Raw genomic sequence first — 13913 nt, 5'->3', positions numbered from 1 at the left:
CGCTCGTGGCTGGGTCTTCCAGCACGACAATTACCCGAAACATACAGCCAAGGCAACAAAGGAGTGGCTCAAAAAGAAGCACATTAAGGTCATGGAGTGGCCTAGCCAGTCTCCAGACCTTAATCCCATCGAAAACTTATGGAGGGAGATGAAGATCCGAGTTGCCAAGCGACAGCCTCGAAATCTTAATGATTTACAGATGATCTGCAAAGAGGAGTGGGCCAAAATTCCATCTAACATGTGTGCAAACCTCATCATCAACTACTAAAAATGTCTGACTGCTGTGCGTGCCAACAAGGGTTTTGCCACCAAGTATTAAGTCTTGTTTGCCAAAGGGATCAAATACTTATTTCTCTGTGCACAATGCAAATAAATATATATAATTTTGACAATGTTATTTTTTTTATTTTTTTTTATATAATCTATCTCTCACTGGTAAAATTAACCTAGCCTAAAAATTCTAGACTGTTCATGTCTTTGACAGTGGGCAAACTTACAAAATCAGCAAGGGATCAAATACTTATTTCCTCCACTGTACATTTTAATATTGATAAATGTAAAGTAATACACTTAGGTCACAATAATAGTGTAGCATCCACGGCCGCAGACTGATCTCCTCCATAGGAGACGCCATCACTCACTTCCGTTCCACTCGGCTGTGTCCCGTAGGGTGCGCGCGCACGCTCGTGCCCGATCCTAAAGGGCCAGTGCGCTCACATGAACTTTATTACAAATCGGCCCCAATCTCTCTGGACTATTAAAGGGGCCCTCCCCTTTTACTCCCTGCCTGAGCATTGTTAGTAATTCCCATGTTAGTCTTGCAAATGGCCCTCTGTGTTATCCTGTTCCCAAGTGTTCCCATGCCCTGCTACCTTTTCCTGTATCCTGTTCTGTGTTGGTTCCTGAGTCCTGTCTAGTGTTGGAGTCATGTCCTGCTACACCTACTGTTGTCCGCCATGTCTGGCGCAACCTGCTGCACCTACTGTCGTCCGCCACGTCTGGCGCAACCTGTTGCACCTACTGTCATCTGTTACGTCTGGTGCAACCCGCCACATCCAGTCCCATCCATGCTAAGGCCTCTGCCACTGTCTGGACTATTCAGGTACTCTTGTGCTGGACTTTGTATTGATTGGGTGCTCCGTTGTTTGGCCATCTGCCTCCCCGCTACGGCGGTGCGGACTACTGGGTCCACATACCCACAGACTGTGACAAATAGTATTAATGCATGTACATTAAATAAAATAAAACTGGGGATAACAGAACAAAAGACGGTCCTGGATATACTAGTTACAAAGACTACTCAATGTCAATCAGCAGCTGCAAAGCAAATAGAATTAATCCCTTGTAAATCCCTTGTAAGGCCACATCTTGAATATGAAATGTAGTTTTAGGCTCCAAATTGTAAAAAGGATATAGGAGAACTGTAGAGGGTTCAAAGGCAGGCGGCTAGATTATTAAATTGGATGGGAGGTGTCCCTTACAATGAAAGGCTAGAGAAATTGGGCTTGTTCAGCTTGGAAAAAAGACGGATTAGAGGTGATGTTATTAAAATGTATAAATATATGTGTGGTCAATACAAAGAATTAGCACATAATGTGTTTTTTCCCAAGACTTTACAAATGACCAGTGGACATTTATTGTGTCTGGGAATTTTTTTTTTTAGACATCAATATTGAAAAGGGTTCTTTACAGTTAGAGTAGTCAAATTATGGAATGCTCTACCCCAAGAGGTAGAGATGGCAGATACTATGTCAACATTTTAAAAAATAGCTAGATCTTTATTTCCTGACAAACGGCATTGAGGGTTATAATTAATGTAGCAATGAAAGACGTGTCATAGATTAAGAAAGGTTGAACTTGATGGACATGTGTCTTTTACATATGCAACTATGTAAAAAAATATATATCATTCCAAAATCATGGGTACTTACATAGAGTTGGTCCATGTTTTCTTCTATATCAGCCACCACTCTTTTTCTTGCTTTTGGAACATGAGTATGCGGAATCATGCTCATTCAACTACAAGAGCACTAGTGAGGTTAGGTACCTTGCACTCCAATTCACACTGAGCACGATTTTTAAAGGCATGGCTTTGCATGAGGACATTGTTGTAAACACACAGTTCTCTTGAATGTCACTGTATGATGTAACATTACAAAGGGCTTGTCTCGTCAATGACAACCCCTTTTAGATTGGAACTGCCATGGTGAATAGCAGATCGCTGTGGCTCTGTCCCCCGGCACCCCTAAAAAACAGCTGATTATGAGGCCAACCAGATATGTCCCCTGTAGCGACCCCTGCATGGGAAATGGAGTCATACATGTCGGCCATTCAGATGAATGGTAGTTGGTGCACTACATGGACGGCTTGAGCCTGCCAGAGTAGGAGCCGATCTTATAAAGTGGGTCTGTGCTTTGACTGATAGAGGAAAGTCTCCTTGACTTCCATATGCTCTAATATGAAGAGGTTGTCTTCATGAGACAACCCATTTAAGGTTTTCCTTCACCTGAATTAAGGGGAACAACCCATACAGATTTCATGGGCTGAACCAATAAAAAAGTCAATGGTTCCAGTTGATTTTCATCTTCCGCCAAACTGCACAGTTAGCACTAAGCCCTTGGGCAGAAAGCATTCATTTGCTATCAGCCAAACCCAGATTCACCCATCAGACTGCCAGATGACAAAGTTTAATTTATCATTCCACAAAACATATGTCTATTACGCCTGAGATCAATGGTGGATTACTTAAAACCAGTCTAGCGGACATTCAGTACTGCACATGTGATATGAGACTTGTGTGTGCTGCTCGGCCATGGAATCTCAAGAGTTTAAATTAAATAAACAGCTTAGATTTGTTACTTCGATTTTTACAATACTTGTATATTTACAGCCATACAGACTATCATAAACCTAGTAAAAAAAAAAATTATAAAACAATTTTGACTGATCTCAAATGAATAATAAGTCACATATACCTGGGTGGTTCCATTAAACCAAGTGATAAGTGGTGGTGGACTTCCTGTAGCATCACAATATAAGCTTACATCATGGTTTAACAAAACAGAAATATTTGTCAGTTTTTCCTTGTCTTTAATAGCTGGGGGGTCTGTAAACAAGAGTTTAGATAATTACAAACAGAAAAGGAAGGTTCTTCCTACAAATTAGGAACAAAGTATGTGCACATTTGCAAAAGGAAGCCCATGTTTACACTGGTGTCTAGTTACTGTGTTCTGTAGACTATTAATTCCATGTGTGAGAATCGTTCACTGCACGCTGCTCCGGCATCTGCATTCAGTTAAAAAATTGGCGCACATTGGTTGTTTAATGAGGACTTGGGAAGAACGACAAGTAAAGGGACAGATGAAAGCAAATAATATGTGACACTCTAAATGTTACAACACAATTCCAGTGGCAAGATGCCATTAAATGGCACTTCATCCATCCATTAGTAATGTTATCGTACACGTCCTACCAACATTTTCAGTTGTTCTGGCAATGGAAGATCTCATTTATTAAGCTCATTAAACTGAATTGTGTGTTGAGGCAAATTATAATGAAGGCTTCTGGGACAGCTTTCCAGAACAGAGCCTTTAAGTTCAACAATGAAGTTATGTCCTTCAGAAAAACATTGATCAAATCTCATGTGAGCAGATTAGTGTACACTGGTGAGATTGTTGTAGATTCAATATTGAGTCTTGGGGTGTATTCAGACATTCCGGTTAAGTTGCGGTTAAAACTGCATTAAAAGAAACGCATCACAAAAACATTTTTTTACCACGTTCACATAGAAAAATGCATCATTTCGAAGTAAAAAGGCATGCGTTTTTCAGATGCGTTTTTTATTGCGGATTTAACCGCACCTCATCTGCAACGTCTTAATCCACGCTTACTATTGGGTGAATTGTTTATCGGCTGATCGTATCGTTTATGCTTCAGAAAATATTATCGTGTCGGCAGCATATCTCCCTGTGTAAACAGGGAGATGTGCTGCCGACATGATGGTAATGCATGGGAACGAGAAATCATAGCAACGATCGCTCGTCCCCATACATTACTGATCATAGCTCCTTGTGAAAGGAACAAACGAGCGCCGATCAACAAGCTGTCTCATTGATCGGCACTCATTGTTACGGCCAAAATTGGCCGGTGTAAAAGGACCCTTAATGTGAGGCACATGGGGTAACTAATTTAATCTAATTTACTAATCCTAAATTAAAGGAAGTCTGTCATTACATTTTCACCACCCAAACGGCTAATACTGTATGCAAATAAGCACTAAAGAGTCCTGCAATCCAGGAAGTGTTCTGATTTCTATGTGGATTCTGCTTAGGATGTAGAGCGCTTGCTGAATTGCAGGACTCTTCAGTGCTCATTTGCATATGGCGCCCGGAGGAATAAAATAACTTTTGTATGGTTCACGTTGGGCTGACTTGGGCAACGTAGGTATGTTTGAAAAACTCTCATCAGTCCCTGTATAGCGGTGTTAGGGGTTTGAGAGGAAAGAATGTAATGACAGACTCCCTTTAATAGTAAGTAACCGCTTGTACCTCACATTAGTAACCCTTGCATTAATAACGCCATGTGCCTGACATTAGTGTTATTGATGTGAGTTACACAGGGTCATTTACTATTAATGTAAGGCGTATGGGGTTATTAATTTAGTAACCCATGTGCCTCACATTAATAGTAAATAACCTCATGTATGTAGCTCACATTAGCAATCCTGTATGCCTCACAATCACAGCGTGTGGTTTCCGACCATGAATTACGGAAACAACGTAGCTTGCACGCTACGCTGCTTCCGTAAATGCCATTCACTGCTATGGGAGATACGGAAAAAACAGCGTAGCTCAGCGTTTTCGTAATACATGGTCGGAAATCACACACTTTAGCCACAACACAGAGCAGTAGAACGGGGGTTTTGGGGGCTCCGTTCTAGAGATATGTGCGGGTCCCAGAGGTGGGACCCACATCTATCTGACATTTATGACATATCCTGTGGATATGTCATACATGTCTCTGATGGGAAAACCCCTTTAATGCCTCCCTAGCCTCTTTCTCTTCCCTTCCTCACTCCCTGAAATTCAGATTGGTGGCAGTGGTCTTTTTAATAATGAGGCAAAAAGTCTTTGTCTTAAAGGGGACCTGCCAGCTCTCCTGACTTGTCTGTTTTAGTAAATGTTTGTATTCCACGAAAAAAAGGCAATTCTGGAGAACCTTTTCTTAGAACTTTGCATTGAACCATTCCTCTGTCATTTCTCCTGGTATTGTATAAATGAATCGATAACTGGGCGTTACCATTTAAATTGTCAATAGCATTTGTCCGTACACACTCTGACACTGTCAGCATTGAATAGACAGTGTAATTGACTAGGGGAGTAGTTAAATCCAGTTGCTAGTTTATTCATGCATTTCCAGGAAGAATAACAGAGGAACATCACTACGCAAATTTCTGGAAAAGGTGCTCCAGTTATTTTATGGAAAATACAAGCATTTACTAAAATAGACATGTCATAAGAACTGACAGGTCCAATTTAAGACCTCTAGGACTGGAGATCCACCATCAAGTATGCACGCATTGAAAACTACGGTAGATTGGTAATACTAAACAGAAGAGTACGCTCATACTCTAGAAAGGACAAAAGAAAAACAAAATGACCACATATTTTTACATTTACGTAAATACAATACAGTCTGTAATGGAAATAGTACTTATTTCAACTTTGGAAATAGAATATATCAGAAAATTACCATGAACTTTAAGATTGTATTTCTTTTCTGTCAGCCCTGCTTCATTTGTCGCCAAACACTTGTACTCTCCATTGTCATATGGTGTCAAGGAATTGATGATGAGGAGTGTCCCATCCTTTGTGATGTTGATACCAGGTTCTGTTCCTGTTAACGCTTTGTTATTGTGTAACCATTTGATCACCGGTTTTGGAGTACCTTATCAAAGATAATGAAATAGTATAGCTTGAGAGGCATCCAAAAAAACAGTGGGGATCTGTAAGGTCTACTTGGACTACTGCGTTGTCATGAATATTTTAACTCACAATAAATTTTTAGTGACATTTTTCTTTTCTTTTTTTAAAATATTTTTTAGTTTATTTTAAGCAAGTACAAAAGGAGAAACAAATATGTTTGCAAACAATAACACCAGCTCTGTACTGACGAGGGGCAAAAAACCCAAAACAGCAGTCTGCAGAAGGGTTTCCCTCCTTTTGGAAGAGACTCTGGCTTGTCTAAAATCCTTAGTTCCGAAGCTCTTCTATGGGCCGCACATTGACTTACAGGCAAGCTACCTCCAGTAGGTGGCACTAGAGCAGGAGTCTCGAACACAGGTGGGAGCACGGGCCACACATTGAAAAAATGTGAAGTTGACAGACCGCATTACTTTAAAGTTTGATACAATACAAAATTATTTGTTAATCAATTCGTTATTTGAACTACTATAATAATACTACATTACTATAAAAATACCACATTACTATAATAATACTACATTACTATAACAATACTACATTACTATAATAATACTACATTACTATAATACTACGTTACTATAATAATACTACATTACTATAACAATACTACACTACTATAACAATACTACATTACTATAACAATACTACATTACTATAATAATACTACATTACTATAACAATACTACACTACTATAACAATACTACATTACTAAAATAATACAGTTAGGTTTAAACTTTAAATAAATTTGCGAGTTTACTTAATCTGCTTATTAAAACAATCCAGTTTTCCAGTTTAAATGTCACTAAATGCAGTCTGGCGGCTCAATTGGCAGCGTTTGGCAGACATAAGAATGTCAAGATTGGGCAGCCCCTTTTTAGATAGTGTCACAGTGTCCTCTGTAGATAATGCCCAAGTGCCCCCTGTAGATAATGCCCGAGTGCCCTCTATAGATAATGTGTCAGTGCCCTCTGTAGATAATGCGACAGTGCTCTCTTTAGATACTGCTACACACTCACCCACAGATAATGCCACAGTGCCCTTTGTAGATAATGCCACAGTGCCCCCTGGAGATAATGCCACACCCCCCTAGATGATGCCACAGTGCCCTCTGTATATAATGCCACATTGCCCTCTGTAGATAGTGCTACATTGCCTCTGTAGATAATGCCACAGTTCTCTCTGTAGATAGTGCCAAAGTGCCCTTTGTAGATACTTCTGTGCCCTCTGTAGATACTGCCACACACCCACCCGTAGATAATGCCACAGTGCCCTCTGTAGATAATGCCACAGTGCCCTCTGTAGATAATGCCACACCCCCATAAATAATGCCACAGTGCCCTCTGCAGATAATCTGTGATGCGTGATTAACCTGAGGAAGGGACCTGTCCGGTCCTGAAACGCGTAGTGTCAATTGCAATAAAATAAACTGAAAAATATACTTCGTTGGAGTACTTACCTGTCAGGCGCCGTGTCCCAAAAACTGCAACTTTTCTCCTCCACTTCCTCTGTAGATAATGACACAGTAGATAGTGCCACCCCCCCCCCCCCCCCAGTAAATAGCTCCATTGGGGCTCCCTCTAGGAGTGAAATCCCTAGCGAGAGTGTTGCCGACACTTTGGCTGGGGATTCCCCTGCTGGAGGAGACCTTGACGTCTCTGTCCATAGACAGTGACGTCAGGGGATCCTCCTGGACTGTAATTGATGTCCTGGGCAACACCAGAACCGGAGTCGCAGAGCAGAGAACTAGTATAGGCTCTGCTCCGGAACTCTGGGGAAGTGCTACTAGCCTGGAACTCCAGCTCTTCTCCTGACATCACTGTCCATATATGGACAGTGATGTCAGGAGCTTCCCCAGAGCCAGAGTGCTGGAGCAGAGCAGCTTCAAGCGCCCTGCCTGGGACTCCACTATGCTTCTAAAATCACAGTCCGTATATAGACAGTGATGTCAGGGGCTTCCCAGAGCCGGATTCCCAGAGCAGAGTCGCTCCTAGCGCTCGGACGCTCTTCCTTCGGCCTGCTCCCTCCTCTCCTGAGGGAGCTACAGGCGGCAGATGACAGCCTCAGGGGCTGCATGCGGCATGCAGGCCTCGTGTTTGAGACACCTGCACTAGAGAGATAGTTTTCCTTTTGCTGGAGAAGAGCTAAGGTAGTATTTTTTTTAAAGGAACATTAAGTCTAGAAATAAAAGACAAAAGTAAACAGGAGACAAACTTGCTCACACTTTTTGTCATTCTATAGGATCTTCTGCATTTTTCTAAAACACAGTCTTGTAGAAATCCTGAAGAGAACACACAGGTAAATTTCCTACTAAGCTATTCCAGTTCCGACTGGTGAACAACTGAGTGGGTGGGGCTCAGAAAAGGGGTGGGATTTAACTATCTGTGTATTATAGAATAGACAGAGCAGAGGGGGAGGCTCTTGGTTCAGCCAGTTTTTTTTTTTACAGCCAGACATGAAATTGGAAATAGGAGGAGTAGGGAAATGACTGATCTCCTGGAATACATATAGCAGAATTATTTTTATATTTCTCAGTATGAAAGAGGTTTTCCACGACCGGACAACTGATAACCTATCCACAGGATAAGTCATCAGTATATGATCGGTGGGGGTCCGACACCCGGACCCCGAACTGATCAGCTGCTCCATCTGCCTTCAGGTGACGGAAGTTTTGAATGGTATGCAGTAGTTGGAACTGGAAGCAGTTGGCTCCGGTCACGAAATAGCTGCCGAGCTGCAATGAATAGGAGCAGAGCTGCAGTTCTGCAGAATGGTCTCTATGCAGTGGTCGGAGCCATCTGCTTCCGGCTCCAACTACTGCATACCGTTCAAAATATCCGGCGCCCGGAGGGAGCCACAGCAGCTGATCGGTGCGGGGTCCGGGTGTCAGACCCCCACCGATCATATACTGATGACCTATCCTGTGGATAGGTCATCAGTTGTCCGGTCATGGAAAACCCCTTTAATTGCATTAAAAGACAAAATAGGAGATCAAAGCAGAAGAGGAGATTGAGGGAGGAAATGCTGGAATATTTGTTTTGTGCATTTTGTATGCTAAATATAAAGGCAAACAATGAAAACTATTTGGATCATGAAGCATCCTTGTCTGCCAATTACAAGCATATTTTTACATGCATAACCAATTAGCAAATCTAAAAACATTGTTGAATGAAAAGAATCATTCAGATTTGTGACTTTCTGATTGAAATAACAAATTTTTACTATGCAATTTATTTTTAAAGAAGTTGTTAAGAGTTGTTCCCAACTGTATGCTGCAGTTTACAGCATTTCCAAACCATGGCAAAAACCGCGGCAAAAAACGGCTGAACTTGCCTCCCATTGTTTTTAATGGGAGGTGGAGGCGTGTTTTCCCGAGAGCAGGAATGGGAGATGGAAAAAAACGCCGCAAAAGGCCAACGCGTTTTGTGATGCGTTTTATGTAAAAAAAACGCTCGCGGTTTTTGCCTTTGCCTGTTGAAGAAATAGGTTAAAAAAACGCGTAAAAAGACACGTAAAAAAACTACCATGGTGCAGAACCACTTCAAAAAAACCGGAGCTGATTTTTCCTTATTTTAAGCAGGAGAAATTATATTTTTATAAGAAAAAGGGATTTTCAGCATTGTTTTCAGCGTTGTTTTTTTTTTTGTTTATTTTTTATTCCATTCACATTATAGGCTGAATAACCTGTTAAAATAATTCTTCAGGTTATTACGGTCATGTAGATATCTAATATGTGTAGATTTTTTGTTTTTATGTAATGTATGGGCAATAAAATTTATTTTATGCAAAATAATGACTTTTTTTGGACTTTGTTTTTCTTTTGTTAAAGTTTTTTTTTTTAATCCTATGAAGCGATGACTTTATTTACAACTTTACTTTTTACTTATTATGTATTAGCATACTCCTGTATACTAATATATTATACTCTGTCACTATGACACAGGCTGCTGTTAGGGCAACACATTGTGAGCCCTAACAGCAGGCTTATAGAACAGACAGCCCTGGGGTCCTTTCTAGGTCCCCAGGGCTAACTGCAGAGACGCATGATGCGATCGGAGCGGAAGTCCCCTTTGATCATGCCGCGGCCAAGGACCATGGTGACCGCAATGCTACAAGTAATACCACTATTCTGTCTTTTTAAAGGTGGTACCTGCCCAGCTTTTCAAAAGGTCCATCCTTTCAACAGGTGTGGATTCTTTCTTTAAACAAAATAATAGAAAGGGTCTAAATATATAAAATACTTGATCAGGTCTGATAATGATTAAGGATCGACTTCCTTCAACCTTAGAACATCATCAGCAAGATCATCATAATATCAGCAAGAAAAAAAATGCTTCAACTATATTAAGGATTTCAATCATATAAATAGAATCAACAGCAAAAGGAAACATATTAATAGAGTAACAATAACAAATCAAGTGATATTCACCTTTTGCTGGACAGGGAAATGCAACCCATTGGTTGGAAATCCTTTCCTGATTCGTTTTGTCATAAGGTGGTTCTAAGTTGGATAAAGTAGGAGGAGCTACAATGGAAAAATAATGAATAGTTTAATTCCAGAAAAACACAAACATATTACCTCCCAATACATGAATCATCATTATTTGTTTACCTCGAATCTCAACAGTCACATTCGTAACATCTTGGCCAATAATGTTACTAGCAATACATGTATACAGTCCTGCATCTGAAAGTTCTGCACTATCCACTCTGAATATGGTGCCCTTTAGTCTTTCATTCATTTCTAGGATTCTTCCATCCTTAAACCAGGTTGTTTGGGGTATTGGTATGCCATTGCTGGCGCAGGTGATTTCAAAACTTTGATGAACATTTGCTCTTATGACTTTAGGGCCTCTTTGGATTTTTGGTGGGACTTAGGAATTAAACATAAAACCAGTTAGAAAGCATGAATTACAGAATTTCACAGAACATCACAAATGTATTATCTATCTATCTATCTATCTATCTATCTATCTATCTATCTATCTATCTATCTATCTATCATCTATCTATCTATCTATCTATCTATCTATCTATCTATCTATCTATCTATCTATCTATCTATCTATCTATCATCTATCTATCTATCTATCTATCTATCTATCTATCTATCTATCATCTATCTATCTATCTATCTATCTATCTATCTATCTATCTATCTATCTATCTATCTATCTATCTATCATCTATCTATCTATCATCTATCTATCTATCTATCTATCTATCATCTATCTATCTATCTATCTATCTATCTATCTAATCTATCATTATATCCATCAACTCCATAGCGAGCTAGATAGTTAGCTATACAGCTAGACACCTGTAACTAGCTATCTCTATTTATTTTTAAGTAAACTTTGTAGTAAAAATTGTGATACACGTTTCCTTTTCCTAGGTTTCTAGCCTGATCTATATATATTACTTTCTAATCTATTAGGAGTATACTTAACAACCCAAAGCCAAAACTTGACAGATCTTGGATTTTGGTGAAATTGTCTTTGGTATTTCTATATTTAATATTAAATTTTCGCCATGGCACAGAACTCATGGGAAACTGTCAATCAAACTAAATCTTCATCTCTAGGAGAAATAGATTTGTATTGGAAAACAACAGAAAGAATGTAGGCCCTGTCTGAAATATTTGATAAAGAAAGAATGTAGAAAATATTTAAAGGACTAGATCAAAGTTGGAATCAATCCCAGATGCGGTACTTACCATAAACATTTAGCTTCACAGACCGTGTTACATTTCCTGCTATATTGGTAGCTACACAAGTATACATCCCTGTGTCTGTAACTCTCGTTTCAAATATCTTCATTGAACCTGATGGAAGGATATTGTGCCTGCAACAGATAAGAATCAAAACATTCAACAGTCAAAATGGAAATCCAGAAATAAAATGTAAATGTACCCATTTCAACCTGCATAAGTTTGGATTCACATATAGTGTTTCTGTGTCTTTGCTTTTTTTTAGAATTTAAATGTTAAAGGGGTATTCTGGTTTCAGTAAATGTTATTCTTTGTATAATGAAAGGTTATATATCTCTACACAGGTGCTTGTCTAGTTACAAGTCACAGATATGAAAAGTGTGTATTATATGTGCAGGTTATGTGATATTATTTTGTGGCTATTATCACAAATTCACAGGCAAAATACTCAAGACACACAAGTTTTTCTTGTATCTGGAGCATTTGTAATGTAACTCTTACAATCCACCTATGTGTCCATCACATGGCCAGGGGTGATTATTAACCCCTGGATGTAGTCAATAAAGGTTGCTATTGTAAGCAGAGTTCTTTAAAATTGTGACTAATTGATGCAGAAAGCATATTGGAAAAACTTTGCATTATAAAATGAATAAAATTTATTTGATAAAACCAAAATGCCCCTTTATGGTCAAGTCTGTTTATTTTTTCAATTATTGTTATCATTTCTATTCTGTTTTTAATATTTTATATAGATTGTTTCCCTTAAGTATAAAATGTACATCGTTCCACCATAATATTAAATCTACTGACATGTGAAGTGAATAACATTGATTATCTCATTACAATGGTGCCTGTCAAGGGGTGGGATATACTGTGCATTCAGAAAATCTTCAGATTCTTTCACCTTTTTGAAATTTTGTTATGTTTAGGACTTGTGCAAAAATAAAAAAAAATAACAGTTTCCCCCATCATTCTGCACTCAATACCCCATAATGACAACGTGAAAACAAAATTGTAGAAATTTTTGCAAATTTATTGAAAATGAAAACATCAAATTTCGCATGGACATAAGTATTCAGAACCTTTGCTATGAAACTTGAAATTTAGCCCTGGGGTCCACCTGTGGTAAATTCATCTGATTGGACATGATTTGGAAAGACACACCCCTGTCTATATAAGGTCTTAAAGCTGACAATGCATATCAGAGCAAAAACCAAGCCACGAGGAGGAAATAACTGTCTGTAGAGCTCAGAAATAGGATTGTGTGGAGGCAGAGATCTGGAGAAGGGTACAAAAAATGTATGCTGCACTGAAAGTTCCCAAGAGCACAGTGACCGCCATGATTGTTAAATGGAAGAAGTTTGAAACAACCTTGACACTTTCTAGACCTGGGCGACCCACCAAACTAAATGATCTGGGGAGAAGGGCATTGGTAAGAGAGGTGACCAAGAACCCAATGGTCAGTCTGACTGAGCTTTAAAGATCCTGTGTGCAGATGGGAGAAACTTTCAGAAGGTCAAACATCACTGCTCATCACCGGTCCATTACCATCCCTACAGTGAAGCATGGTGGTGGCAGCATCATGCTGTGGGGGGTGTTTTTCAACAGCTGGGACCGGGAGACTGGTCAGGGTTGAGGGAAAGATGAATGAAGCAGAGTACAGAGATATTCTTAATGAAAACCTGAGTTTTCCAGTGCTCTGGACTTCACACTGCCTCACCTTCCAACAAGACAATGACCCTGTTTTTTTATTGTTATGGCTGAATAGTGTACATGAGCCCTGTTGATGATGTGATCACAGAAGCATACAGGATGTCACACTTTCAACATCCTGTTATTTCTTCATTGCATCAAAATGTGAATGGTCGTCATGAGTTTAATTTTGACGTTACATTTTTACTACTATCCTAGCGATATCCTATCAATGTCTATATTAGACATCCCCTTCAATTTATGGCTTCCATGAGATTGGAATTAGGCTGCATCTTGTAGAGGATTAAAGTGAAATTTTGGGCAAATATTCATAATTAGTAAAACAGGACCACTAAGGTTATTTAAGCCTTTAATGACCGGGCTGTTTTGGGTCTTTATACCAAGAGCAAAATGTCCCCTTTTGGAATGCAGCATTCTAAAGTTTAATCTTTTTTTTGTTTTAAAGTCTATTCCAAAAATTTTTGTTTCTTTTTGGCTTTCTTAATATTTAAATTGGAGCTCTTATTAA

General features: G+C 39.3%; 1 protein-coding gene across 1 annotated transcript in view; it reads right to left on the bottom strand.

Annotated features, from left to right (window-relative positions):
- The window catches only part of HMCN1 (hemicentin 1), a 345767-nt gene that overhangs the window by 242424 nt on the left and 89430 nt on the right, over positions 1-13913 (bottom strand). Inside the window, exons 23-27 of the mRNA XM_075833451.1 lie at positions 11699-11826; positions 10595-10855; positions 10412-10507; positions 5752-5946; positions 2976-3106 (exon numbers count right to left, since the gene is read on the bottom strand). Of these exons, the coding sequence (XP_075689566.1) occupies positions 2976-3106; positions 5752-5946; positions 10412-10507; positions 10595-10855; positions 11699-11826 (811 nt within the window). The remainder of the gene's footprint in view (positions 1-2975; positions 3107-5751; positions 5947-10411; positions 10508-10594; positions 10856-11698; positions 11827-13913) is intronic.

This window comes from Rhinoderma darwinii, chromosome 7, assembly GCF_050947455.1.
Source record: "Rhinoderma darwinii isolate aRhiDar2 chromosome 7, aRhiDar2.hap1, whole genome shotgun sequence".
Classification (NCBI taxonomy): Eukaryota; Metazoa; Chordata; class Amphibia; order Anura; family Rhinodermatidae; genus Rhinoderma; species Rhinoderma darwinii.
The sequence above is the reverse complement of the archived record's forward strand: the minus strand, read 5'-3'. Positions and strand labels throughout refer to the sequence as shown.